Source organism: Temnothorax americanus, unplaced genomic scaffold (assembly GCF_048541705.1).
Source record: "Temnothorax americanus isolate GAGA-0224 unplaced genomic scaffold, ASM4854170v1 Scaffold10, whole genome shotgun sequence".
Classification (NCBI taxonomy): domain Eukaryota; kingdom Metazoa; phylum Arthropoda; class Insecta; order Hymenoptera; family Formicidae; genus Temnothorax; species Temnothorax americanus.
In genome coordinates, this window is record NW_027509231.1 from 1,057,967 (window position 1) to 1,084,328 (window position 26,362).

The window sequence follows — 26,362 nt, forward strand, 5'->3', positions numbered from 1 at the left end:
TGTTATGCATTTTTTAAAGCGTATATGAGCGGCCATATATCTCGGGAGATACTTGCGGAGTGAATACGCCTCTTTTCGAGCGGTCAAATACTTTCATGAGTGCCTTGAAAAATTGACAAGCGTTTCCGAGATGAATTATTCTACGAGGCTTTTCTTTAACGGATAATAGCTTGGAAACTGAAATATTAACGTTCGTGCGATAATGCTCCCAAAATCAGCGAAAAACGAATCCGTAGCGTTATTCCACGCGAAATTTATTCTTCGTCGTTCAAGCTAGGATGGATTTTTTTTATTTTAGCAGAATCCTCTAATTTGCGATTACGTGATATCGAAATGTCGAAATTTAGAACGTTGAAAGCGATGACCTCTCTACAGTTTTGCTAAGGAAAAATTGACTCCGACTATAAAAGCAGCGAATGCGTAGCGTTATTTCTCGCGAAATTTACTCATTCGTCGTTCCAGTTAGGATGGATTCTTTTTTTTTATTTTGACAGAATCCTGATTTGTGCAACTACGTGACATCGAAATGTCGATATCTAGAACGTTGAAAAGCGATGACCTTTCTCTCTCTCTCTCTCTCTCTCTCTCGACATTTTTTGCTAAGGAAAAATTAACTCCGACCAAGAGTCAGTGCTTATATATCGATTGTCTGCCAATTCTAGGACGTTCTATAGATCCGTCCATGAAATAAGAACGCTCTCTGATACGATCATTAGCCGGGAACTAACGGGTTGCCGAGCCGCCGGGTTAAAAATGAATCCTCGCACCTGGGGCACCACGGCGAGCGCCGCGAAATTCCGAGATTTCTTCGTACATTCCCGAATCTCATTAAGCAACATCGGTGGGAGTCACGCGATCGAGGAGAACGCGATTCGGGGCTTCGAGCGCGAATTCGAGCGCGGTGTAGAGCCCCAACCTCGGCGTTGCGACGCGCCGCGCCGGGTGGAGTTCCTCGGCACTGCTGCAACGTTGGCGGTAGGACGCATCGTGTCCGGACTCCGGGTAACGCGATCGTCGACGTTTATTCCACAGGACGTGCTCCCCGCGAGGAAACCTCCAGTCATTTTGCGGTGCGTGTGCATCGAATAATAGGGATAGATCCTTCGAAAAATTTAGAATCGAATTTTCCTTGGCAATTGTCTTTGCAGCCGAGCCTCCTAATTCTGTTAGAATAAAATTCAAATTGATCGATGGACACACAGTTATTTATTTGTGCACATTTTGAAACGGTTTATAAATTATGCTTACGGGACTTTGTGCAAGCAAGTAACACGTTTTACATAACAAACGTGATTTTCACTCTCGCGGGAGCCTCTAATCGCGCGGAGAGAACGTTAAAATCGGATGGATTGTACGAAAGATCGCCGCTACGAATTCGGGATCGACAAATTTCAGGGGAGAAAAAAGCGGAAAAGGGAAAGAAAGAGCAAGACGTGTGCCGTCGTGTACGGGAAGGGTAGCGAGGGTAACGAGCGTTCGTGCTCGTCGTTCGTTCGTTCGTTCGTCCGTCCGTCCGTCCGTCCGCCCGTTCGCGAGTCGAACGCAACCCTCGATGGCTCGCTCGCTCGAGTCGACTCGAACGCGCTCGAACGAGGGTAGGGTCGCGGCAGCAACCCCTCGCCCCTCGCGCATTTCCCTTCGACGACTGGCAAACTCCCGTCGCTCACGTTACTCGCACGGGAGCACGAAGGCACAAATCTCCGTCGTTCTCCTAGGCCGATCTTGCGAGCGCGCCGCACGACGTTGCGGACGTCTTGTATTATCGATTGACGAAAGTTATGTGGAGGGACTCGCCGCCGGGGCACGACGATCGTGACGCGAGCGAGCGAGCTGGGGCGAAAAGAGGAAAAAAAATTATGAAAAGGAAGGAAGAAGGAGATCGAAGAAAAACAGCGAACGAAGAAATTCCACCCTCTCGCGCTCTCGCTGCCCTCCTCTCTCGTCCTTCTTCCTTTTTGTTTCTCCTCTCGCTTCAGTCTCTACGCTGCTCGAGTTCTTTTTCCGATTTCCTCGCACCCCCGTCGTTTGCTCCGTTCTCCATCATCGTCGAAAATAAACAAGAGGAGTAACGGTGTCCCGTTACTCGATGTAGAACTCACAGGGGGGCGGATTCATATATATTTATCGCTAAAAGAAAGGACGTGGAAGGCGAGACCCGGACAGACAGGTCGGGAATGATCGCACTCACCCTCACGGGGTTAGACCGTCGCGGTGGAAGCCTCGTTGGCAGCGCGGACGACGAACATGCTCGCGTCGGGAACGGCAGTAGTGGCAGTGGCAGGACTGGCGACGGCATCCACGACGATGACGGCGGCGGTGACGGCGGCGGCGGCGGCGGCGACGGCGGCAACGGTGGCAGTTACGACGACGTTGTACGCGGAGAACGCGACGATGATGGTGGCGGCGGCGGCGGCGGTGGCGGCCGCACCACGAGCGGCTTCAGCGTTAGCGCGAACTGGCGATGACGGCAACGACGACGACGACGATGACGATGATAACGACGAATCACTTCTCACCTCCGTGCAATCCGCGGAGGGCACCATCTCCTCCTCGCCCGTGCGATCGCGTGCACCCCCGACGACGACGACGCCGACGACCGCACTACTCCTGCTGTTGCTGCTGGCCCACGCAACAATGACCACCACGCTATGACACCACCGTGGTCGCGCTACCACCCCGAGTAACATCGTCGCAGTGTCATCGTCGTCGCGCCCCTCGGCGTGCGCCCCGTTTCGCGTGTTGCTTGCTGATACTGCTGATACTTGCTGGCGCTCGATCGCGCCGTATGCGTGCGACGGGGTGGCCGCGAAAGGAAAAAAAAGAGGAAAAAAGGCCGAACGAACGCACAGGACGCACGCACTCTTTCGTCGCTCTTTCCCTCTCGCCCTTTTTCTCTCTTTCTCTCTCTCGCCCCCGATCACTCTCTCTCTCTCTCTCTCTCTCTTTCTTCCTTTCTCTTTCTCTCTCTCTCTCTCTCTCTCTTTCTCTCTCTGTCTCTCTCTCTATCTCTATCTCTCTCTCTCTCTTTCCCTTTCTCTCTCTCTTTCTCTCCCAACCTTGCGGCGATTACACGCACGGGGACTCGCAGAAGACGGTGCTCGTCCCCCGATCGACTGCACGACACCGATGCCCGCTGATGCCAGGAGACGCCCCAACACGGGGCACCCTGTTCGACGTATGGCGAGCGACGGCTCACCCCGCAATCCGCGTCTGTGCTCGGCCCGACTCGCGCAGTGCCGTAACGCGAGCGGGGCCGCCCGCCGCTCGGGGGTGGTCGGGCGCAGCCCCCTCTCGCGCGACCTTATCTCTTAACCCTTCCTCGAGTGTGCCGCACCCGCGCGATATCATTCTACTCGACAACCCTGAAAGAACATTCCTCCGACATCGTTCTGAATCCCGCACGGTCTCTTTCGACGATCAATCTCTCTCTCTCTCTCTCTTTTTCTCCCTCTCTTCCTCTCCCGCTCTCTCTTTCTCCGTCACGAAATCCTCAAATAGCAAATTCGCGACTGAAGATTATTGATTTCGCGTCGAATCGACTAAAGGCGAGCGTTCTCGCGGCTCGCGGACCGTCGCGCCGAATTTTCGCACGTTCGCACGTTGGCTCAACGATGACTTTCCTTGGCGTCCAAAGACATTTCCCCGAGTTGTCCCGCGCGAGGAGAGGCGAGAACGGTTTTAGTCGCGGGCACCGCGAGCCCTTCGGGGCGACCTGAAGCCGTCGGGCACTCAGCGGCAAGGCGGGGGGCTAAGGAAGCCCTTGAAATCAATAGCCAGCCGCTACTGCCGCCGCCACCCTGATCAGGCTGCTCTGCGCTGCATCCGTCGCTCCGCCGCCGCCGCCACCACCGCCACCACCGCCACCACCGTTGTGCCTCCTCTCCTTCCCCTTCCCGTATCCCGATTTATCCGCACGGCGTGATCGAGGAAGTCGCGTCGTGCCCGACTTTAGTTCGCAGCCGAACGTCTCTCGGTACCGAGCATCATTGGTCACCGAGTGACCCGATCCCGGAGTCGGAAGGAGGTAGGGGGACCCACAAGGGTGTCGTGGAAACGCGTCGCGGCGCATAGAATTTCGATGACCGCCGTTAATTCTCCTCGCTTGTTGATTAGGGAGTACCGACGGTCTTCGGGGCCTCAAGGGGAGCCCTGCGTGCCCTTCGATTTGCACGGTGAACGCTCCTACAGTATATGTTCGGCTACTGACGATTAGCCACGAAACCCCACGACAGGATTACTTAGATACTCCCGCGGAAACTTGGCGATTTCTAAAACTCATATAGATTATTGCTGTTTTCTTTCACGACGCTCTGCAGCTAAAAGTCGGTGAAGCTCGGCGTTCAAGTGGTCTCTCGTGGCTCTCACCGTATACGAGACTCAAAACGTAGACGTTAATATTTACCGTATCGAAGAAACGCTACCGCAAAAAGTCTCTAATCTCTCCGCTGGTAACATGGTAAAGGGGCCAAAGCTCCACGTTCGGCACTAAATCACAAGTTGGCATGGCGCGATCCTTATCTAAACCTCGTTTCCCTCTATGTGCCCGCTATATTTAACGTGACTTATCCCGGGGCATGCTATTACCAAAAATCTCTGACGGAACGCGAGCAACAGCCTACGGCCTAACGAGGACGAGGATGAAGCTTTTCATGTAAAGCGGAAGATTTGATCTTATACCGATGACGTAAATATCGAACGGAAAACGGGTATAAAAAAGCCGCACTCACCCCTGCGTCTCTCTCTCTCTCTCTCTCCGACATTTAGAGGTCTTATGCTTTGACGTTCTTACCGCAATGGGTGGACAGTGGACACGACCTTCCGACGTGACCGAAAATATAGACGCGTAGGGAGACATACGTAGATTGCGGTCTGGTTATGAGTTGACCTACTCCACTTTGGATCTACCTACGCGCTCTCTTTCCAGGGATGCTACCCCTTTTGGAAACTGTCTCGCGTCACGAGGGTGCTTGCTCGAATCGTCTCGTCACGATCCCCCGGCGTTTTACCCTGTTATCCACGTAACGTCTTTTTCTCCGTTCAGTCCACTGACGTTTATGTAATCCCGTCCGAAGAAATAATTAATGTTAAAACTGTTAACGTTAGTGCTATTAAAACTAATATCCAATTGAAACTTGATATCCAGGAATCAATATTTCTGATCTAATGTTAATCTATTCTAATCGAGCACTTCGGATTCAAGCTATTATTCAGATGGTCGGTATGAGAGAGTCATAGGATATTATTACATAAATATATGGAATAATGTTTGGAATTTAATATATGGAATATGGAAAGCACTTAAGATGACTTATAATTAATTCTATTCGTAAATGTATCATATGTCTGCGAAATATTATCGAAACGGCACGTTCTCCGCCGCGAATGTGCGTCATACTTTCTTATTCTCGAGCACACAAGACCGTATTCTCGAGAGAACTTATCGTGAAACATGATATTGCACTGCGATTCTGCAACTTTTCTATATTTAACTTCCTGGTGAATAAAAAAAATGTAAAATAAAAAAATGTTAAATAAAATGTTAACGATAATAATTTATGAATTTAGATTCAGGTTTTAGATTGGAAGTCGTCAATTCCGTCGACGCGTGATCGAAGGGATTATGCGAACGCACGTATGTACAATTGTTCGCTGTGGTATCGAAACATCAGAAGTCTGCATGGTACATTCTTTAATAGAATACTTTTATTCAAACACGAGTGTTAACGAAATCGCTGTTAATAGATTAATCGCACGTGACGACGTGGTCACGCATGAAGCAAAACCGCAAAAACTCGGTAATGATATATATATATATATATATATATATATATATATAATTATACGTATAACAATCGCATATAGATCATATACAACAAATTCTTGGTATATCTGTAATAAAATCTCACTAACGTAGTAGTATCTAAGGGATGTTTATGCATGGTGCATACTAGTTGCGTCGCTTCTTCTTTTTTCTACGGAATATGGAAAGTACCTCTGGTGCAGTTAAAACGCACGAGATGAAAAACGTGCATTTGCCCTCTTTTAGGCACGAATATACATACATGCATATACATAACATACATATATATACATATATATGGTATATGTGTATATATGCACATATATATTCTGTTTTACAAAGACGCGACACAGATCAGGTTCGAATTAACGAACTCCATAATTAATACACGGGGTATACATGTAAAATATATATGTAGGGAGAGATAGATAGAGCTCGACTTTACACGATTCTGGATTCAAGATTTAAGATCGCTGTTTTCTCGCTGTAGGAGCCGCTGAGTCCTTCTCGCGTGCCGAAACCGAAACGTTTTACAGAAATGCCTCGGAAAATAACGCTATTGAAGAGAAGTCCGAATACCGCCTCCGAATCAGAAACTCGTACGTACAGCGATGGAAGTTCCATACCGAAATAAAATATACGCGTCGTCGCGCGCGGCAAAAATGCATTTATACAGTACGCGTCTAATTCAACGGCAGAACGTAAACGTATTCTTTACATCCTTATCGTATATATTATACAAAGCCGCGAGACACACACGGGAATTCGTAGCTCGCTAAAAAGATTGCCGAGTGGGTCGGTGTAAAAAAACTCGGTGCGACGGAGGAAGCTAGTAAGGTTGAAATCGTGTTTACGCTATATTGCCTCTAGTCCTAAGGCACAGTTACATAAATATCTCTATATCTGTGTGAGATAAGTATTACGTGCTCAACAATAGTACTTTAACGTGACAACCTGCGGTCAGCCCGTCAGCTCGTGAAACTCGTTCGAACGATTCGTTCGCTTCGGACTCCTCGACAAGTATCATGCCCATGTATATAATTATCGCGTTACAATTCAGCAGAGAGGTGCATAATTCAAAACCCTTCGGTATTTGTGATATCCGAGACATATTTTTATTCGTTATTTTCGTAAGACAAACATAAAGAAATAAAAAGTACACTGAAGCGTCAAGTAAGTTCAATGCATCTTATATAACTCTTCCTTCGCTTTCTCTCTCTCTCTCTCTCTCTTTATCTTTTTCACTTAATATACCAACGCTGGCGGAATACAACTACCAGCACAACCAATTGTTGGATCATATATACCACTACTCATCAGCCAGCCCCGCCTCTAAGCCCTCTTCTTCCCCTCCGACCCCGACTATGTGTATTATATATTTTTTTCAAATGGACACAATATGTACAATGGGGAACGAGAACGGCGCCCGGCGCGGATGCACCGAAGCAGCGCAAATCGAGCGAACGTGGGCAACAGCCGTTCTCATACGATACACCAGCAACTGGACACTATTTCTGCCTCCGATTGTACAATATTATTTATGTGGCGTAAGAGTTATATTACGTAGAGAAAGATGCTATATGACAGCAATAGCACCCTCACTCGTACGTGTGTGATCTTTTGCATCAGTACGGTTCGGCCTATTGCGAATAAGTGGTGTACAAAGATATTTCGAGAAAGAGTGCGATAACAATCAGTAATTGGTAACTTATATTTCCAATAGCGAACAAGATTTCAAAGGCGTTGAACAATGCGAATGACGAATAATTACTTTAAATATGTATTTATAAACATGAAATTATTACTCGTTATTCGCGGATACATATTGTCCAACGCTATTTCAGGACAGGGCGCGAGTTATACAGCGAAAATCCCTTTACAAAGCACAAAAATGAGAATGTAACATGACAAACATAAACCGGAGCGTTACTTAGCGTCTTCTAATTAAATTCATATTCTTAGAAAAGACGAGAAATAAATAAAATAAAATAAATTTTAAACCAAGCATCTTATCAGATTAAGCACACACCCGTAACGAGCAATTCTATTAATGTAGACCACTACCATTCGTGTTTATAGCATTTATTATGAACATTCGAGTAACGCAACGTTTGGAGTCTGTGTGTCTGCGATCGAACGATGGCATATGACGGCAGAAGACAGGCTAAAAAAACTTGGGGGCGCGGTGGGGGGTACACTGAGGTATGCGGTAAGATAAAGGCTGTTCAGATTAGTTTTCCCAGCAAGTAGCCGACTATAACCATGGCAACGGCGATGAGAATACTAGTCGATGTCGGAGATAACTGGCTATTGCTCTGCGAGGTTAGTCCTCTGGCTGCTGCAAGGTTACCATCATTGCCCAGTGCCGCGTTTCGCCACTTCATTAAATCTTCCTGCAGGCAAATATATATGTTCGTGTTATTGATAGATTTCTCGCAACTTTTGACGTTGTAATGTTTTTTGAATTAAATTTAATGCCAATTATTTATATCAAGTCATTCGTAGAATATATGAAATGACAAGATCGTCAAATTAGTACCTTTTAAATTTAGCTAATACAAATTCAAAATGCAATAATAGAACTATCGTAAAAAGTCTAAATACAACAACAGTCGATATACCAATACTCACCCTAAGTTGAAGATTTTCCTGCCTAAGCGTGCTTTCCTCTACCCTAAGCTGATTAACCTCTTGCGCAGCTTTTAATAGTTTCTCTTCTGCTTCACCAAGAACCTGAGGAGAATCACATTGTTTGGAGATGTAACAAATGATTATCGTCGATCTACAACGATACGCTTAATACGCTTACCTTAGGCGACGATTTGACCGAATCGCCAACAGGTTTGTTCTTTCCGTTAGTCGCATTAGAGTCTGCCTTAGCTGTTGTGGAAGTTGCAGTCGTTTTAGCCGTACTAGTAGTGGTACTAGTTACGGGATTTTCAAAGACGCATTTCAGTTTAGAGTCCATTAATTGATCAGGATTTATGTCCTTCCACTAAAAAAAAACAATGTTCATAATTGATCATTATTTAATTTTAAAATTGAAGAGAACAAATGAAATAATAAGCGTTTGACTTATCGATATATATTAATATTAATTTCAATATAGTGTCACACTCTCTTACCACATCAACTGGATATTCATCGTCATCGTCATCCGGTGCTACCACAGTTTGCACCATAAATTTGTGTTTATTTTTCTCCGACGGATCAAAATCATACGGTTGTAAGCATACTGTAATAAAACGATATTCAACTATAAAAGAACAGATTTTTCCTAAATTTTACGAATATAAATAACAATATCATCTACGAGAATCATAGAATTTCAATAACTGTAAGAAATAAAATTTATAATTCAATTTCCACGATGTAGAGACATTGTAGACCAACCTGCTATTTCAGTGACATCCTTTGGCTTGAGAGCTCCAGAGTTTGGACGTACACAGTATCTCTTTGGGGCAGTAGTCTTTATCTTAAAATATACCTTCTTATTCGTTGGATTAATTAATTTTATATATGACGTGACTGGGCCTCCTGTAAAAGGGCCTGCAACAAAAGTAAACGATAAAATAAATCACTTGCAACAATGTACAAAGATAAAATGGTTATTCACGCGTGAATTTAGTGTCGAGCAAGCATCTACATTTATTTCTTTTTACAATTATTAATAAAATAGAAATCGCGAGGATCAAGAACAAATAGTAAAAAACAAAGAGCATTCTGGAAGAATACAGATACAAAGTACAAGGAAAATGAATATTAACCAGTGACTATGCAAGCTATTTGACACAATGTTATACTTTTTCACGAGCTACTATATATATATATATATATATATATATATATATATATATATAATAATCAGTTACTATATAATTAATAAAACCTTTTTTTCTTATATTCTAAGGAGATTGTCGCACGAAGTAAAATTACTTCGGGTAGATTCACGTTTCTTAGAAGAAGATCGGATCATCGATCATCCTTTAGTTGCTAGTCATTCAGTTATTAGTCATCGTTTTATTAGATAACGTTCAAACTCCTCTCGCGAGAGAAATATGTAAAACGACAAATAAATTCGCACAGTAATTAACTATAGCGATCAACCGTCGCTAATTATAATTACATTCCTTATTACAGCAGAATTATTGCTGTCACGTCGTAAAGTACAAGATATAAACACAATGAAAATTTGTTACATATAGATAGCAGGAAAAATATATGGAATAACGCGAGGGAGGAGTAGGAAGAATATAATCAGCTGGGAGGCACGATTACGGATTGTTTTTGGCTTTCGAGTGTTCTCAATCCCGATGACGAAAACGTCGAGCTCGCGGATCGCGAATCGTCCGTCGTTGAATCGGCGCTCGAGTGTTTGTCTCTCTCTCTCTCTCTCCTTCTATCTAGCAATACGTACGACACGCACGCGACACCGGTCATAGTCGAAGGACATTACTCGATTTCAGCATAATTAATGAGCCTCATTTCCGCGACAATCGGCAAGAACGAGCGATCGCCACGTTCGAGGCGTTATATACTTAAATGAGACTCCACGCGCCCGCGTGGACGTGCCGCGAGTTGGCAAATCTGCAAAGTATTCGTTCCATTACGTGAAATTCCGTAAGGAACGCCGGGGGACGATGCGCGCGTAGGTGGACACGCGGGGGAGAGACCAGAGTTCAACGTTCCCCCTCCCAAGTTTCAACGAAGGAAATCCGAGGAGCCGGGCCTTCGATTCCGCGAGAGAGGGAAAGAGAGAGAGAGAGAGAGGAAAAGCGAGAGAGGATCGCAAAAAATTCGCGCGGCGTTACTCGGAATTGGCGATCTACCGCCGGCCTCCTGTCGCATAAATAAACGAGGCTCTTATGGATTACTGGCGCGTAGCGCGTATAGCGGCGGCTAAAGTGGAGCAGCGGTATATAAATTCAATAAATGGCTTTTCCTCGTATCGGCGATTAGCGATCGGTGGGCAACCGAAGGTAACGGCGGACCGTCGCGTCGCCGTCGCGCGGAGCGATCGATGGGCACCCCGATCGCGTTCTCGCTAAAAGACCGGGAAACGATCGACCGATCTCGCTCGCTTTTCCGTCGTGTCGAAGGGAAAATAACGGCTCGGGAGCCGGGAGCGGCCAGAGAGGGCGCGAGAGCCATTCGACCGTCTCTCGTCACCTGCTCGCTTTCGATTCCCTCGTCCCGACGAGGGCGAGTTCCCCGACGGAGGATTTCTCCTCCTCGTCGAGACGCGGAAGGAGATCGGGACCGATCTATGTATCTCGCTCGGCCCTTGTGGCCGTGGCGGATGACAGCGGATTGACATACGGACGGGACGGATGGGGTTAGGTGCGGGGTTAGCGACGTCGCACACGCTCGTCGAGGCGCACGGCCGCGACACCTCGGAGCTCGGTCTCCTCGCTGCGTGCGGCACGACGCGACGCGACGATTACGCAGCGTCCGCCGTGGCCACCGCGGCGAGCGAGCGAGCGAGCGAGACGAGTCGCGGCCTTACGTCATCTTGACGACGTAGGCTCCGACGTGCCGAGCTCCTCGTCGCGAAAGATGCGACGGGCGACGCGTTCGCGCTCGCCTCGCTCGCGACGAAGAGAGGCACGTGTTGAAACTAATAAAAGGATGCGTAATGCGTATAAGTACACGAGCGCGCGGGTGGAGGACGCGACTCCTTGAAATCTCGGTTTCAGCGTACCCCTGAATCGCAGCTCGTTCTGCGGCTCGATAAGTAAAACCTGCTCGGGCTTTTCGGCGGGCTTCGACGACATCCTGCCTGGCGAGCCAAGACGGACTTCCCGACGAACGAGTCACGGCTTTGTTGCTGTCCTCCACCACCTCCGTCTCTCCGCCGCTTCTTCTTCTTCTTCTTCTTCTTCTTCACCGCCGCCTCCGCCTCCTCCTCCTCCGCCTCCGCCGCCTCCGCCGTCTGCTGAAGCGCCAACGGGTGGTCGACGACGCGTTGGGCCCCGCGTATTGACAAGTCGCCTGGTGCTCTAGCTCGTCGCGTATCCCCGCGTCGGCCGTGTACAACGTCGTGTCGTCCCGTCCCGTGCCGTGTGGCCGTGTCCTCACCGAGATTCCGTTGGACTGATCGCGATTCGCATCGCGGCTGGCCGACGACGCGCATGCGCCGCGACGGGGAAAACTCTGTGGGCGCGAGGTGCGAGGTGTAGAGGAGCGGAGGAGCCGCGTACGTCACGCCACCGCACCGCTGCGCGCCGGCCGCGGCCGATAACGCGGTGCGTTCGCTTTTCCACCCGCACCTGCGCGCTCGTCGCTTTCCGCCGACACCTTCTGCACCCTGATAAGCGTAGAACGTTCAGCCGTTGGAAACAAACCTGTGTATTTATTTATCTCTTATCTCTTTCGATCATCTGTCTTTTCCCCCTCCCCCCTTCTTTCTCGCTCTAAAGCGAGGCCGGAGAAAATGCGTGTCCGAGATAACTCGTTCCGTCTTCGCCGACGCGTTCCTCAAATCCTCACTTGCCGATTTTTTACCCAATGTCCCGCATAAATTTATTCCGTCCGTGCCTATCGTTTTTTTCTCCGCCCGCGCTTTCGCGGCATTCGTTACTCTTGTCATTGTCATAGTCAGTCATAGTCATTGTCCCCCCTCCCTCCCCCTCAAGCCTGCATTCTAACGAGCACGCGCAGAACAGAACTGTTGCCGCTGATGCGCGCGTATCGTGGGTACGCGCGTCCCTAACCTCGCCGGCCGCTCTCAGAGAATCGATGCTCCGAGCTCCGAGTGCTCCGACACTTGAAGCGTGGTGGAGCGAAGGAAATCGTCGCAGAACTGATCCTTTTGCCGTTGTTATCCTTGTAATCTGACGAGCGGGCCAGTTCGCGATGGACGCTCCAGTCATGCCAAATTTAAACGGGGATGTTTTCAGGAATATGTTGTTCGTAGAAAATCGATCGCCCGTCGACACCAAGCAGCTGCAGTTTCTCTCGATTTACGACGGTAAAGAAACGTGGCTCCGCGGCTCGGCTCCCTGCTCCCTCGTTTCCATCGCGTGACTAAAGTACGTGACCGATCTCCGTTGCAGAACACAATGCTCTTCTCGGAGGCACCAACATGGTCGACCTCTACTGGAACGGCACCGTCTGGTATTACAAGGATATCTCGGATTTTTCGCGGAACCGTGCCGCAGCCATGACCCAACGAACGGACAGCGGCATCGTGGACGCCGTTTATCTGAGTAAGAGCAAATTTGTCAGCGTGGAGGACAGCGGAGCTGTGCAGATCTATCAGATAGGTGAGATGGACGAGGGGACCCAGTTTCAAAATCTCGAATATGCCTGCCAGCATGACAACAGCGTCCTGACGGTGTCCGTGTTTTCCAATCGAAGAAACATCGTCACGGGAGGAATGGATTGTTGGTGAGATGATTCTAAAACGTACGACGCGTTGCGGGCCAGGGCGAAGAGATTATTAATCTTGTGCTTGTTACAGCTTAAAAATCTGGGACGCGGAGGACTTGATCGCTAGTTACTCCTACAGCTTTGCGCATACAGATATCATCACTGGTACAGACGTAAAGCCCACGTGTAATTCTACATTTGTATCCGTATCTTTCGATAGCGAATCGTTACTATGGGACATTAGACGAGCCAAACCGGCGACGTGTACGTTTATTTACATTTTTTTTTCTTTAATTTTATCTTATATCCTTGTTTCAAATTTGTTACGTTTTTTCAATATTTTCTTCATTTTTTTTTTAAGGTATCTTCAAGAAGAAGAATTGTTCCTTGTCGGCGGTATCTTGGAATACTAATTTGGATCACCTCATAGCAATAGGTACAAATAATGGTAGCATTGTATTAATTGACATCAGACAAACGGAAACTCCATTGTACGAATCAGTCGAATGTGACAGAAGTGTACACAAGTTGTTGTTCAATCCAAATCCAGAAAGGTGAGAATTTATCGGAAATATCAATTTACTTGATTGTACAACAGTTCGTACAAGATATTGCTTACCCAAGTATACTCTTGACGATAATAAATTTACGATAACTTATCTATTTTCTAGGAAAGAACAATTAGCGTGCTGCTCCGATAGCACATCGGTAAAAATATTTGATGCCCATAGAGAAATGCTGCAACTATTCGAAGATAATAGACATTGCGATTTTGTACGAGGACTCGCATGGTGTAAAGACGATTTATACTCGTGTTCTTGGGACGGAAATGTGATTAAACATATAGTAAATATAGCTGATTGAACATATAGTTTTCTAAGGATGACAATTCGAATAATATATTGAAATTTTTTTTTATACTAAAATGATTTTTTACTTTATAATAAAATATGCAATTTATTTAATTGAAATAACACCTCTCAATATAATGAACATTCGCCTCACCTCAAGGTATTGAAAACTGTTCGTTACGTATCAACGACGAAACACTGGTCGCAACTTAGGGAGAAATGGATGTTAATTTAAGGTAAAGATTCACAAGAAACGTGCACTGAATTTTCAAAACATATCTTCATTGTTGAAACAGCGACGCAAGGTGCGACAAATTTTAGTTTAACATATTGGACAACATTCCTCTTGCATTTATTCTTGATCATTGCTTCAGACATTTCTACGACATAATTACGATACTCTGTGTTTATTCAACAAATTCTATTTTATTGCACACAGAAAGAGAAAAATATTCGAAATATAAAGTATTATCGCTACGTATAACGGTAATGTAAAGGAGTCAAGTACATCAATAACGGAAAGTTCTGTATATCTTGTGGATCTTTAAAAGAATCGTAATACTCTTAACATAATTTAAAAACAAGCCTTTCTTTTCCTTTTTCTGATCCTACAGTGTGTACGGTATATCAAACATCCAACAGGATTTTATTTACAAAGTAAAGTCAATGATAACGTGATAACGCGATAACGTGATAGCGCGAATAAAATATCGCAAATAAAAGTTTATCATCACAAAGTGTCTAAAAAATTAAATTAGAAAATTATTCCCAGCGTGGTGTTAAAGGTGATATAAATTAAAAGTACGCTATAATATAGTATATATGCATAATAATTCTGATAAAAAATAAACATAAAAGCTTGTTTCTGTAGTGCACAGAAACTACCTCTATTCTTTGTACCACATAAAATTGCGAGTTACTTCTCCCGAACACACAGTAGATAACATTTGTTTATCGTAAATATATTTTATGAACATTTAAATTTTAATTTGTTGTACTGCAATTTGTAGGACTGATTTGTAGGACAACTGTGCATAAATAATTTGTTGTAAGTACATTAATATCAAACTCGTTTATGCATATAACGTACATGAATAACGTGAAATTTATCTGGAAAGAGCTGGCAAGAAAGACAGTATAAATTTTACGGTATCTTCCTTCACATTATTATTACTCCTTATATCCCCCATTTATATTAAGCTGAATTCGTGCACGCGCGCGCGCGTGCGCGCACACGTGCCACTTTAATAAGTTGAAAAATCTATTTTTCAAACAAGCCAATGTCGTTTTAATTAAAAATACTATTCTGTTGATATGAATTTTTCGTATCGCGGTTTAACAGCGTCAGATTAAATCTGCGGTTATAAATTCTACGGCTACCTGATCAATCCTTGCATATAAAAACTTGAAAAGACTAACGCGTACACACGAGTTAAACATGATTACTGTTTATGCATAGGAATAGCGATTAATGTATCTAACGTGATTGAATGTATCTAACGTGTTGAATTGCACATTGAAGATTTCGTACCGGATTGAAAACGTCAGGTTTTCAAACAATTTGTATTTGCGGCACCGAATTAATAACGAATGCTCATGTCGATGAGAATACATGTGATGCCAATCGCTGCATAGTCCCGTTCAAGGACCATCTACATGCGCACTTTGTTCGCTGCATTACAGAAATTATTAAAATCGTTATGTACAATTATCTTTTTTATATATTGAGATATATAATTGCATTGAGACATGTAACTCTCATATCGACATTCATCATTGTTATTTTTTACCTATGTAGCATACATAGAATCGTTAGAATCGTATATTTTGTTGCTTATTACGTGATTTTTTTTTATATAACACGATCTGTCTTTTCTTTTCCCCCAGATTGACAATGCTTATCAATATCCCACATTATTGAGCATTTATACGAATTACAACCCGAATTCCTTGTCATCGTCTTCCGGCCTTACGTCCCCGTACATCCAGATATTGCGATGATTGTGCTTTGCGTCCTCCTCGGCTTTCTTGTATTCCTCGAGCTGCAAATAATTAACACACGCATGTTAAATATAATAAACTTTATTGCAGGAATGATGCGTGACTTCGCGTGAAAACGATCGATTCGGCAGATGGAGGTCAACCTATTGGCATCAACCTTCATCCTATAACGTACGTCTCGGTTTTACAAAAGGTTGATTGGAAAATTAAAGGTTGTGAGCGAAGAAGTATAAGATGACAGTGATAAAAGGTGATAAAAATGGGTTTGAGAATCCACGTTTCAATAAAATAGAAGAAATTTGATCGCGGGAGATGATTACGGTAGAGACTAACCAATTTAGTGAGTCTCCTGTCTCGATGCTTTTGAACGTGCAAGAATCCGTCGAAAATGAGACCCTTTCCGATATCTTCGTTTGTATTGGGATGCACCAGTGTTGCGGCAGTTACGTTATTGCTTAATTTGTATTCGACATTTAAGAGCAGAATTTTATCCAATACTTCTTCCTTAAACGCGTCAACCGCCGCTCTCTTGTCATCCGTCTGCAAAAATATCATCGACAAATGCTTCGAGATGTTTGTTCGTTGATTTATTTTCAGACAAAATGAGTTGTCACTTACGTCGCTCGGGAGGGTCACGCACGCAAGCGCGTATTCGTGGGCGTACGGCTTGTCGGTCGCGAAACGCGCGGGCAGATCGGCGACTCGCGTAACGTTAAGAGTCTCCCTGTTGCCGTAATCGATGTAGAACACACTGACATTGGTACCGGAAACCTTCTCCGTCTTCACGCGATACCACTGATCGTCACCGCTGAATTTCGCGACCGCCAGATCCCCCCTGGTCGGCTTGTAGGCGCCAGGAAGCGGCGGATTGGCAGCCAACTCCTGGCGTAATTGCAGAAGCATATTCTCCAACAAGGTGCCCTGATCGACGAACTGGGCGTAGTAATGAAGATCGTCGGTAACCGCGGCAATCACAACCTTTTGGTAATCGATCTTCCGCTCCTGCCCTTCCTTCTCGTCCACGATCTTGTCGGTCTCCACTGGTACTTCCACGCGATTCTTCCAGATCTACAACGCAAGTCATATTTATAAGTTTCTTTAATAAAATATATTATTCAGTAATTTTAAGCACATTTATTTACATTTAGCTTTTTTGTTTTTGCACGTTCCTCCGCGGCTTTAAGTGTTCTCGTGAGTTCTCCAGAGTCCGGGAAATTCACAACCTCAGCCAGACCTTCTTCGACCAGAGCGACAGACATATTGACATCGTTTACCGTCAGCCAGCCAATGAAACCGCTCAATTTCGTCTCCGTATTCTCGATCTTGATCTCCACGTCTCGTTGGAAACAGTGCTCCTTAGTGAAGGCGAGAGCTTTCTCGCCGTATTCGTCGGCTTTCACCACTCCACCGCCGGGCAACGTTCTCTGACAACGCGGAGTTCTTATTCCAGCCAGCACGAACGTGATAACGTAATCTTCCTTAGGAAGGTAGAGTTTCAGTCGCGAACCGCTCGTCACGAACTCGACGACCGCTCTGATTCCCTGCGCTCGTTTGAGCGACGTCAAGAACGCTTTTGCCTTCGACGGATCGTTCGAGAGATCCACTATTCTGCGAACTGGAACGTCTTTCTTCGCGTGCAGCCCGTGCTGCGATTTTTCCGCTTTGCTCTCGGCCACTTGCAAGAGATTGTAATGAGAGGAACGCTGATCGTCGTTCTGCCTGTACTTGATCACTCGCGCGAGACCTCGGCCGACTAGTGCCTCTGCGATATTTCTGTTGGCATGATAAGATAAAATATTATCGAACATTGATAATTCTTTAGTGGAAATTATTAAAAAGCGAACAGACGTTACGGAGATCGATTTACACTTACGTTTTGCCGCAGGTCACGGTGCAGCATAGCTTCTCCGGAAAATTATCCCTAGCCGGCTGCGTATAATCGACCACCACTTTTACGTTCTTCCTGATGAATTTCTCGCGCAAAAATTCTCGCGCCTCCAGCATCCACGGTATATCGTAGAGAGGTCTGAAATCTTTTCGAGACGTATTGTTGCTGTCCTCGATATTTTTCTTCTCACGGGTAGGCGGTCGAATACTGCTCAGAAATACTTTCTTGTTTTCCCCGTTCTGCGTTCGGATAATGAGCGCGTCCGCGTTGACAATTTCCACGACAGTGCCGGTAAATTCGATCTGCGGTCCGGACGGTTTGTAGTCTTTCCACAGGCGCAAACGCGCCTCCTTCGCCACCTTCTCGGCGAGGTACAGCTTCTCCGCGCCGGCTCTACTGTTGCTGATCGACCAATCCTGGCATTTCGCGAAACCCTCGCTCAGCAGAATTTCGGCGATGTTTCCTATTGCAAACGAGAAAAACATTGAACATAATTAAATTCAATTATTTCGAACGTTCATTATACATAATTTAGCGTATATAAACACTCGATCGCCAAATGTTTAACGCGCCGTTTAACGAACTTACCCTTAGGGTGAATAATGCTGCCAATGAAGTTATTATTGTTGACCGACTCCAACACTATTTCGACGTCCCTATGCAAGAGTCGCGATTCCACGAAATATCTAGCCTCATCCGCATAAGGATCGCCGACGGAATTCTCGCGACGTCCATTCGGCCAGCCAGGACAGCGAACGCCCGAGATCATCAGCGTTATATTGTAGAAATCAGGTAAGAGGAAAGCCTTCACGGTGGAGCCGTCGAAGACAAACTCGATCACCGCCTTAATCGGTTTCTTGCCGAATTTCTCAACCAACTTTCGGGGATCATCGACAGTCCATTTGACGTCCCTTATGTGCTCGGAGGCCGGCGAATCCGACCATTTCCCTTTCTTCGCGACTTTCGCGATGTTCTCCAGTTCGATCAATCGTTGCTGCTCGACCGTAGGATTGCGGTTATCCTTCTTAACGTTCACCAGACCCTCAGACACCAAAGTTTCGATCACGTTCTCGCCATTCCTGTCTGCACGACAATCGCAATTAAACATGAGAATTCAGTTTTCAGATTCTAGCAGAACGCACGGGGCTGTCCGCGAACGACAAATACCTTTTCCTAACCAGACGGTTCCATACGTTCTGGCAGTATTGACAGACTTTTCAGTAGCAAAAGTGACGTCTTGACCAATCAACTTTCGGCGTAGGAACTCCCTTGCTTCCCAAGCGTACGGTTCATCTTTGCTCTCATCCATGCTACAAGTGCGTAAATTATTATTCGACTTTGCAATTAAATTATTGCTCGCAAACTTGTATAAATCTGTTGTCACACTTCTCAAAAATTATTAAGTAATTAAGAAAAAAATCTTATAAGCAACAGTTTCGTATAACACGAATATACAATTCTACGTACCTTCCTTTCCAACGTTCCAATTTTGGAGCAGTAATGTTGCATAGAGCGATTGTTACTTCAGGTGGAGGACCGCCCATAGGCTGTCCACGGATGACAACGGTATCTCCCGACGTCACCTTTAGGATTAAAATTTTACAGCGTGAGTAAACTTAAAGTGTCCAGCATTGTATCGCATCTCATATTGGAATATCAATTATGCAATTGCTGATATCTTTCATAGAACTTTCGTCGCTCAACGAGGGACAAATTAAAAGGCGAGACGGCGGTAAGAACGTTCTCATTAACGCGACAAATATCTAAAGGATGCTGGGAAGCACATGGCCGGCCGCTGCGGCGACGACGCTCCAGGCCGCACGGCCATATGTTCCACGGCGTAGTTCCCGCCAGCTGGGCGGGCGGCGGGCAGGGGATCAACCTCGTGTCGACGCGGCGCAAAATAGCGACGAATGTATCGCGCCGTGCGAGAGACGGGATCTTCTCACCTGCTTCACCACCCCGTTCCGCAGTTTCACTGGTGCCTGGGGTGCGCTCATGATGCCGCGCGACAGCCCTCGGACGGGAAAATCGGTGCGCGATCGACAAGTCGGTACGCTCTCGAGGAGTCGGTAGCAGCTGCGCTCGTGACTCCGCGATTTGTCGCTCCTCGCGGGGAGAAAAAAGGAGTGAGTCTCTCACGCGAGGCGGGCTGCGGGCTCAGTGGTGACGAGTCGTCATGTTGCCTGGCGAACGCGGTGCAGAGAGAGAGAGAGAGACAGGCGGCGGCCCACGGCCCTCACGCGGTCACGTCCACGTCCTTCCTTTCCACGTATATCGCGGCTTTGACCAGCTCTGACGAGGTGGCTGCCGATCACGCTTCGAAATTCGCTTGGGCTCGGTGGTGATGTGGCAACACGCGACAACACGCCGCGCGACACGGTGTCGCACTCTATGCTCCGTCTCTTCGAGCTGGCGCGGCGCGCACGAGAACGGCCGGCGGCCTGTCCGAGAAATCGTGCCGGGAGATCCGTTCGTTTTGGCACCTTATTTGCAGTCTTTGCACCTGCCCACCGTCGGTAATCCTCTCCTCTCCCTACTTTTCCCGGTCGAAGCCCCGCGCGTGCACCGTGCACTTCCAAGTGCAGATGATGCGAATGGAGGGTGCCCTCGGGAAAGAGCACACTCATTCCGCGAGGTCAAGCTGGGTCTAGACACGGATTATCGTCCCAAAATGTATCGATATATGTTTTCTAGAATTTAGATGTTAATATGACATAATTATATCTATATAATTAATTTTTATTTTAGGTTTTTAATTAATGAAGTTTTGAATCAGCGAGATCAATATTTTCACTGGAATCTACTCCAAACTTATGTTTGAATTTATTAAATTTATGTATTAAAATTTAATGTTTACTTCAGAGTAATACCGAAGACCGACAAACGATCAATATTTGAATAAGATAGTCACTTTATTATCTCATCATTCATCGATATGAAAAGTTCAAGTGAATACACTCTTAGAAAAACGCATCAAGAATATTTATAAGCAATTCTAATTTATTCAATTACTTTTCACGTTTTTTTTAAATATCTCATAATTAGAAAAATACATCAAAAATATTCCAAGTTGTTAAGTTAGATTTGATACTTTTACCAGTTTTACCAAACATTATTTAAAGCATTCTTTCTTAGATTATTACAGAGTAAATTATAAATTTCTCGAGATCAAGCGGGAGATCGGCAGGAATATCTGGAGGGAAGACACTGAGATCGATCGAAATAAGATTACTATTGTTTTATTGCGCACAGTGTTTACATCTTTATTCTACAATTAATTTAAGATACTCGATGATGGAATGATGTAAGTGTGTGAACATAAAACACGCAAAAGTACAAAAAAAAAATGTTAATGCGAGATGAAAGCGCCATGTTAAATGTAAAAAAGAATGAACGTTTCTCTTGTCAACAGAATCGTGTGCGGAGACATCTCATTCCTATCTAGAAAAAAAAAAATATTCCGTAAGGTTGAACACAGAAATCGACGCATCCCCACTGAACGTGACACGTAATTCTGTCGACACTGGAAAAAAAAAACCGAGAAACACAAGAGCCGCTCGAACATTCAAATTAAAAACAGTCTCTCTCTCGCTTTTCAAACGGATCTAAGAAAGTCTTTGGATTCGAGATTTAACATTGAACGAGTCTTATCGTAATTGGTTTAATTCGGAGCTTAATCTACTTCCTCCATCCTCGACGCCTCTTCCGAGTCACCCTCCAACGTCGGCACTTCCATATCCATCTTCTCGTCCTCGGCGTTCGACGTCTCCTCGTCGTCGAAGCCCAGGCCGAGCTTGATCATCCTGTATATTCTGGACGCGTGCACCTGCGGGTCCTCGAGCGCGAAGCCGGACGACAGGAGGGCGGTCTCGAAGAGCAACATGACTAGATCCTTGACCGATTTGTCGTGCTTGTCGGCCTCGGCCTTCTGCCTCAGATTCTCCATGATGGGGTGATCGGGATTGATCTCAAGGTGCTTCTTCGCAGCCATGTATCCCATGGTAGACGTGTCTCGAAGCGCCTGCGCCTTCATAATTCTCTCCATGTTCGCCGTCCAGCCGTACTGCGACGTGACGATGCAGCAGGGAGAGTCGACCAGCCTGTTGGACACCACCACCTTTTCCACCTTCTTGTCCAGGATATCTTTCATAACTTTGCAGAGGTTCTCGAACTTGGTTTTGTCCTCCTCGCGCTTCTTCTTCTCGTCCTCGTCCTCCGGCAATTCCAGACCCTCCTTCGTAACGGACACCAGCTGCTTTCCGTCGAATTCCTTCAGTTGCTGGACGACGTACTCGTCGATGGGCTCCGTCATGTACACGACTTCGAAGCCGCGCTTCTTCACGCGCTCCACGAACGAGCTGTTGGCTACTTGCTCCTTGCTCTCGCCGGTGATGTAGTAGATGTGTTTCTGGCTCTCCTTCATTCTACCAACGTAATCTTTAAGCGAACACAGCTCGTCACCGGACGCGGACGTGTGATAGCGCAGCAACTCCGAGAGCTTCTTCCTGTTCTGGCTGTCCTCGTGGATACCCAATTTAAGATTCTTGCTGAATTGCTCGTAGCATTTCTTATAGTTCTCCTTGTCCTCCGCTAATTCCTCGAAGAGCTCCAGGCACTTCTTGACGAGATTCTTCCTGATGACTTTCAGAATCTTGTTCTGTTGCAGCATCTCACGAGAGATGTTGAGAGGCAGATCCTCGCTGTCCACGACACCCTTGATGAAATTCAGGTATTCTGGAATCAGGTCCTCGCAGTTGTCCATGATGAAGACTCGACGCACGTACAATTTAATATTGTTCTTTCGCTTCTTGTTCTCGAACAGGTCGAAGGGTGCGCGACGCGGGATGAACAGCAGCGCTCTGAATTCCAACTGTCCCTCCACGGAGAAGTGTTTCACAGCCAAATGATCCTCCCAATCGTTGGTCAAGCTCTTGTAAAATTCGCCGTATTCCTCCTGCGTGATATCGTCCGCATTTCTCGTCCAGATCGGTTTCGTCTTGTTCAATTCCTCATCTTCGGTGTATTTCTCCTTGATGGTCTTCTTCTTCTTTTTCTTCTCTTCCTTATCCTTAGGCTTATCCTCCTCCTCGTCCTCGCCAACATCCTCGATCTTGGGCTTTTCGTCCTCCGGCTCTCCCTCCTTCGCGGGCTCCTCCTCCTCGTCCTCGCTCAGTTCCTTGTCGCGTTCCTTCTCGACGACGAGCTTGATGGGATAGCCGATGAACTGAGAGTGCTTCTTCACGATCTCTTTGATCTTGGCCTCCTCCAAGTACTCGGTCTGATCCTCCTTGACGTGCAGGATAATCTTGGTGCCCCGTCCGATCGGTTCGCCATTGTCGGGACGAACCGTGAACGAACCACCGGCGGCGGATTCCCACAAGTACTGCTCGTCGTCGTTGTGCTTGGAGATGACGACGACCTTGTCGGCCACGAGATACGCCGAGTAGAAACCTACGCCGAACTGTCCGATCATGGAGATGTCGGCGCCTGCCTGCAGAGCTTCCATGAACGCCTTCGTTCCCGACTTGGCGATGGTACCCAGGTTATTTACGAGATCGGCTTTGGTCATGCCAATGCCACTGTAAAAATAAAAGAAAGAAAAATTGTATTTAAAGAAAAGTTGTCGTATCAATATGCGTCGCACGCATATATTTCTACGAAAGATCAACGCTTACGAGTCGAGGATCGTCAGGGTGCGGTCGTTCTTGTTCGGAACGATCTTGATGAACAGTTCCTTGCACGTATCCAGCTTGGACGCGTCTGTGAGAGATTCATACCTAATTTTGTCCAACGCCTAGACAGAAATCGAAAGATTCGTCAGTTTTTCGTCGCTCATAAAAATTTACGCAATAATTTCTAATAACGATTTCCAGATTTGCAAGCGTAACAAGGAGGAAAGTTCAATAACGTTATACGTCACGTGCTACGTTTACGCGAGCGTTGCTTCTGTAGTAACTTACGCGACAATTTACGCCGCGTAAACGAGTGAATTATCGTAAGTCACTCCAGAAGTAACGCTCGCGTAAACGTGGCAACGCGCAAATAAAAAAATTCACTAAAGTCCGATAAAAAAAAAAAAGGGAGTAAAATATACAACGAGAAATATTAAAATGTACAAAATTAACAGGTTATCTCGCGTGGGAATGGAAACGACGTCGAACAGATGGACGCCAAAGCCACGAGGGGCGCGACGGCGTGGGCGAATTTTTTTTTTTCCGCGATCAACCACAAAAGCCACTCACGTCGGACGAGTTGGAGATGAGTTCTCGGATGAAGATCTCCTTGTTCGAGTAGAAGGTGTTGATGATCAGGCTCATCAATTGCGCGATCTCCGCCTGGAAGGCGAAGGTCTCCACCTCGCCGGCGTCCGACATGCTCACGTCCTCGGGCATCTTCTCACGAGATTCAAATAATCGGCACGAGAATGCGGATTCGCGAGCAAAATCGTCGAACGCACGATGCGCGTAAGTAACACAGCGGAGCACGCTCTTTGAATTGGGGCACGGCACGGCACGGCACGGCGAGGCGACGATCCGTTCGGCACGCGGTCACTTCGACGAGTATTCCGGCAGTGGCGCGCGGCGTCGGTTTTTATCGAGCGCCGAATATTCTAGAAGGCGCTCGAAGGCGGAAGCCCGCCCGTTTCCAGAACCTTCTATCAAGCGCGCTCCTCGCGAGCGGGGTCGGGCGGGTTGCCGCGGATTCCGCGGGTCGAGTCGCGCGGCAAAAATCATCGGGGGAGTCCGACGCGTCGGAAGGCGCGCGATTCCGCGAGCGGAACGCGCCCGCCCCGGCTCGGCCGGCCGGTCTCGCTCGCGCGACTCGCGTGGTCGCCGGAAGCGACGTCACGCTCTCCGGAGATCTAGAAGCGTCGCCACGCGCGCTCTCGAAGCGCGACGCGATGACGCGCGCGCTTCGCGTACGGCGTGTGCGTGCGTGTGTGTGTGTCTCACGTGCGACGCGATCGACGTTTTCTCCGAGCCCTCGGACCTAATAATGGCCCTTTCGCCAAATGATTTTAAAGGCGCGAGCGTTTCCCACTCGTTGAAACGGGGAAAAAAAGCTTTTGCGTTTACCGATCGATCGGCTCTCCCAATTCATCGAGGACCGTCTTCGAGAGTTCCTCGCGCAAACGCGGGTGTAGACGATCGACTCGATTCTTACGATAACGATTCTCTAACATTAATGTGAACCGTGATTTTCGAGATTTCGTTTCCGGAGGCTAAACTCGTTTTACTCGTTTACTTCCCGGAGATATTCTCGCGGCGTCGTTCTCATCGGGATTCGGCATTCAGTCCCGCAGTCCCGCCTGAGGCTTTAGGCTCGCCCGTTCGCGAGCCGTCGGCGCGGAATCATGGACCCCGCCGGCGTCCTTTCGCGGCTGATACCGCAGAGCAAGGAGCAGGTGCGACCGGCCTGCAAGAAGTGCGGCTACGCCGGGCACTTAACCTATCAGTGCCGCAACTTCATCAAGATCGACCCCAACAAGGAGATCGTGCTGGACGTGAGCAGCACGAGCTCGGACAGCGACGAGAATTACGTCACCCCGTTGACGGAGCTGCGCGAGCGCGAGCTGCGGGAGGCGAGGAAGAAGCGACGGGAAAAGAAGGCCAGGAAGAAGCGCAAGAGGAAACGCGAGAGCTCGGAGAGCACCGACAGCGAGTCGTCGTCGTCGTCGTCCAGCGAGGAGGAGAAGAAGCGCAAGAAGGCGAAGAAGAGGAAGAAGAGCAGCTCCAAGCGCAAGAAACGCAAGAAGCGCGGGAGGAAGAACGACAGCTCGTCCGGAAGCGAGGACGACGGCGACGGGGAAAAAAAATGAATCGTTCATGAGCGTTCGGGGTTCAGGGTCGCTCGTAGTGTCTCCCGGTTCGTTCCGGTACTTTCCGCCGCTGAACTGAATATCGAACGGTTTCGTAATCGTGCACTCGTGCTCGTTTTTCCCCATCGACGAGGGAGTTGTCTCCTAGTTATGTTTGCCGACTTGATTTTGTGAATAAAAGCACGTATTTTTTTACCTGGAAAGCTGTGACATCTCAAATAAAGAACCGTACAGAAATTGTGATAAAAGAAAGGTGTAAAGGAATCTTAAGCGTTTTTTTTTCTCCAACAATTTATTTTATATCAAATTTATTTTATCTAATCTTTAGCGCGACCGCGATAGATGTATGTTGTATGTAATAAATCAAAAGTGCTCGTTCGACGGTTTAACAGAAACATTTGCCTACCGAATATCTAGAAACGAAATGCCGTTACATTAGGTAATTACTTAATCTGTTCGAGGATGACGGCAACAAAACGAAAAGCAACATAATTGCGTTTGCGATAGACGTGATGTAAATTAAGGACGCTTGTTCGACGCTTTTCCATCGCGTTCCACGTACTTGGAACTCGGGACGCGATGTTACTTGCAAATTTTTTAGAAACGGGTCGACGCTATACGTTGCGCGA

The 26,362-nt window shown here is 46.8% G+C and overlaps 6 protein-coding genes across 6 annotated transcripts in view; 2 read left to right on the forward strand and 4 right to left on the reverse strand.

Annotated features, from left to right (window-relative positions):
* Positions 1 to 3,205, reverse strand: part of Glut1 (Glucose transporter 1) — a 37,719-nt gene extending 34,514 nt beyond the window's left edge. Inside the window, exon 1 of the mRNA XM_077408601.1 lies at positions 2,189 to 3,205. The gene's annotated coding sequence lies outside the window, so the exon portion shown is untranslated. The remainder of the gene's footprint in view (positions 1 to 2,188) is intronic.
* A 3,687-nt stretch (positions 3,206 to 6,892) lies between these two features.
* Positions 6,893 to 11,677, reverse strand: Vap33 (VAMP-associated protein 33kDa). Its single transcript, XM_077409110.1, has 6 exons — positions 11,502 to 11,677; positions 9,194 to 9,349; positions 8,926 to 9,035; positions 8,610 to 8,795; positions 8,432 to 8,533; positions 6,893 to 8,193 (listed from the first exon to the last, which is right to left on the reverse strand). Exons 1-6 carry the CDS (start codon positions 11,572 to 11,574, stop codon positions 8,026 to 8,028), a joined length of 795 nt encoding a protein of 264 aa, XP_077265236.1. The 5' UTR covers positions 11,575 to 11,677; the 3' UTR covers positions 6,893 to 8,025.
* A 383-nt stretch (positions 11,678 to 12,060) lies between these two features.
* Positions 12,061 to 14,136, forward strand: LOC143899082 (methylosome protein WDR77). Its single transcript, XM_077409063.1, has 5 exons — positions 12,061 to 12,770; positions 12,856 to 13,189; positions 13,263 to 13,435; positions 13,533 to 13,725; positions 13,843 to 14,136. The coding sequence occupies exons 1-5, from the start codon at positions 12,656 to 12,658 to the stop codon at positions 14,033 to 14,035; spliced, it is 1,008 nt and encodes a 335-aa protein (XP_077265189.1). The 5' UTR covers positions 12,061 to 12,655; the 3' UTR covers positions 14,036 to 14,136.
* A 147-nt stretch (positions 14,137 to 14,283) lies between these two features.
* On the reverse strand, positions 14,284 to 20,420 carry Tudor-sn (staphylococcal nuclease domain-containing protein 1). The gene is made up of 9 exons (XM_077408690.1): positions 19,861 to 20,420; positions 19,379 to 19,494; positions 19,079 to 19,221; positions 18,500 to 18,994; positions 17,897 to 18,374; positions 17,166 to 17,796; positions 16,642 to 17,091; positions 16,357 to 16,563; positions 14,284 to 16,064 (listed from the first exon to the last, which is right to left on the reverse strand). Exons 1-9 carry the CDS (start codon positions 19,909 to 19,911, stop codon positions 15,957 to 15,959), a joined length of 2,679 nt encoding a protein of 892 aa, XP_077264816.1. The 5' UTR covers positions 19,912 to 20,420; the 3' UTR covers positions 14,284 to 15,956.
* A 717-nt stretch (positions 20,421 to 21,137) lies between these two features.
* Positions 21,138 to 24,485, reverse strand: Hsp90 (heat shock protein 90). Its single transcript, XM_077408854.1, has 3 exons — positions 24,157 to 24,485; positions 23,590 to 23,708; positions 21,138 to 23,493 (listed from the first exon to the last, which is right to left on the reverse strand). Exons 1-3 carry the CDS (start codon positions 24,304 to 24,306, stop codon positions 21,588 to 21,590), a joined length of 2,175 nt encoding a protein of 724 aa, XP_077264980.1. The 5' UTR covers positions 24,307 to 24,485; the 3' UTR covers positions 21,138 to 21,587.
* Positions 24,486 to 24,744: 259 nt separating this feature from the next.
* Positions 24,745 to 26,111, forward strand: LOC143899137 (uncharacterized). The gene has a single exon (XM_077409145.1). It carries the CDS (start codon positions 25,269 to 25,271, stop codon positions 25,731 to 25,733), a length of 465 nt encoding a protein of 154 aa, XP_077265271.1. The 5' UTR covers positions 24,745 to 25,268; the 3' UTR covers positions 25,734 to 26,111.
* Positions 26,112 to 26,362: the final 251 nt, after the last annotated feature.

Coding starts and splice junctions, on each gene's coding strand:
- Tudor-sn (XM_077408690.1), bottom strand. CDS start 19,911: ATGAGCGCACCCCAGGCACCAGTGAAACTGCGGAACGGGGTGGTGAAG. Junction 17,797..17,896: donor ACCGTGACCTGCGGCAAAAC/GTAAGTGTAAAT, acceptor TCATGCCAACAG/AAATATCGCAGAGGCACTAG. Junction 16,564..16,641: donor GCGTGACCCTCCCGAGCGAC/GTAAGTGACAAC, acceptor ATATTTTTGCAG/ACGGATGACAAGAGAGCGGC.
- Hsp90 (XM_077408854.1), bottom strand. CDS start 24,306: ATGCCCGAGGACGTGAGCATGTCGGACGCCGGCGAGGTGGAGACCTTC. Junction 23,709..24,156: donor TCATCTCCAACTCGTCCGAC/GTGAGTGGCTTT, acceptor ATTTCTGTCTAG/GCGTTGGACAAAATTAGGTA. Junction 23,494..23,589: donor ACCCTGACGATCCTCGACTC/GTAAGCGTTGAT, acceptor TTATTTTTACAG/TGGCATTGGCATGACCAAAG.
- LOC143899137 (XM_077409145.1), top strand. CDS start 25,269: ATGGACCCCGCCGGCGTCCTTTCGCGGCTGATACCGCAGAGCAAGGAG.
- LOC143899082 (XM_077409063.1), top strand. CDS start 12,656: ATGGACGCTCCAGTCATGCCAAATTTAAACGGGGATGTTTTCAGGAAT. Junction 13,436..13,532: donor ACGAGCCAAACCGGCGACGT/GTACGTTTATTT, acceptor TTTTTTTTTAAG/GTATCTTCAAGAAGAAGAAT. Junction 13,726..13,842: donor TTCAATCCAAATCCAGAAAG/GTGAGAATTTAT, acceptor TCTATTTTCTAG/GAAAGAACAATTAGCGTGCT.
- Vap33 (XM_077409110.1), bottom strand. CDS start 11,574: ATGTCGTCGAAGCCCGCCGAAAAGCCCGAGCAGGTTTTACTTATCGAG. Junction 9,350..11,501: donor GAACGAGCTGCGATTCAGGG/GTACGCTGAAAC, acceptor CTTTTGTTGCAG/GCCCTTTTACAGGAGGCCCA. Junction 8,534..8,609: donor CGGTCAAATCGTCGCCTAAG/GTAAGCGTATTA, acceptor GATTCTCCTCAG/GTTCTTGGTGAAGCAGAAGA.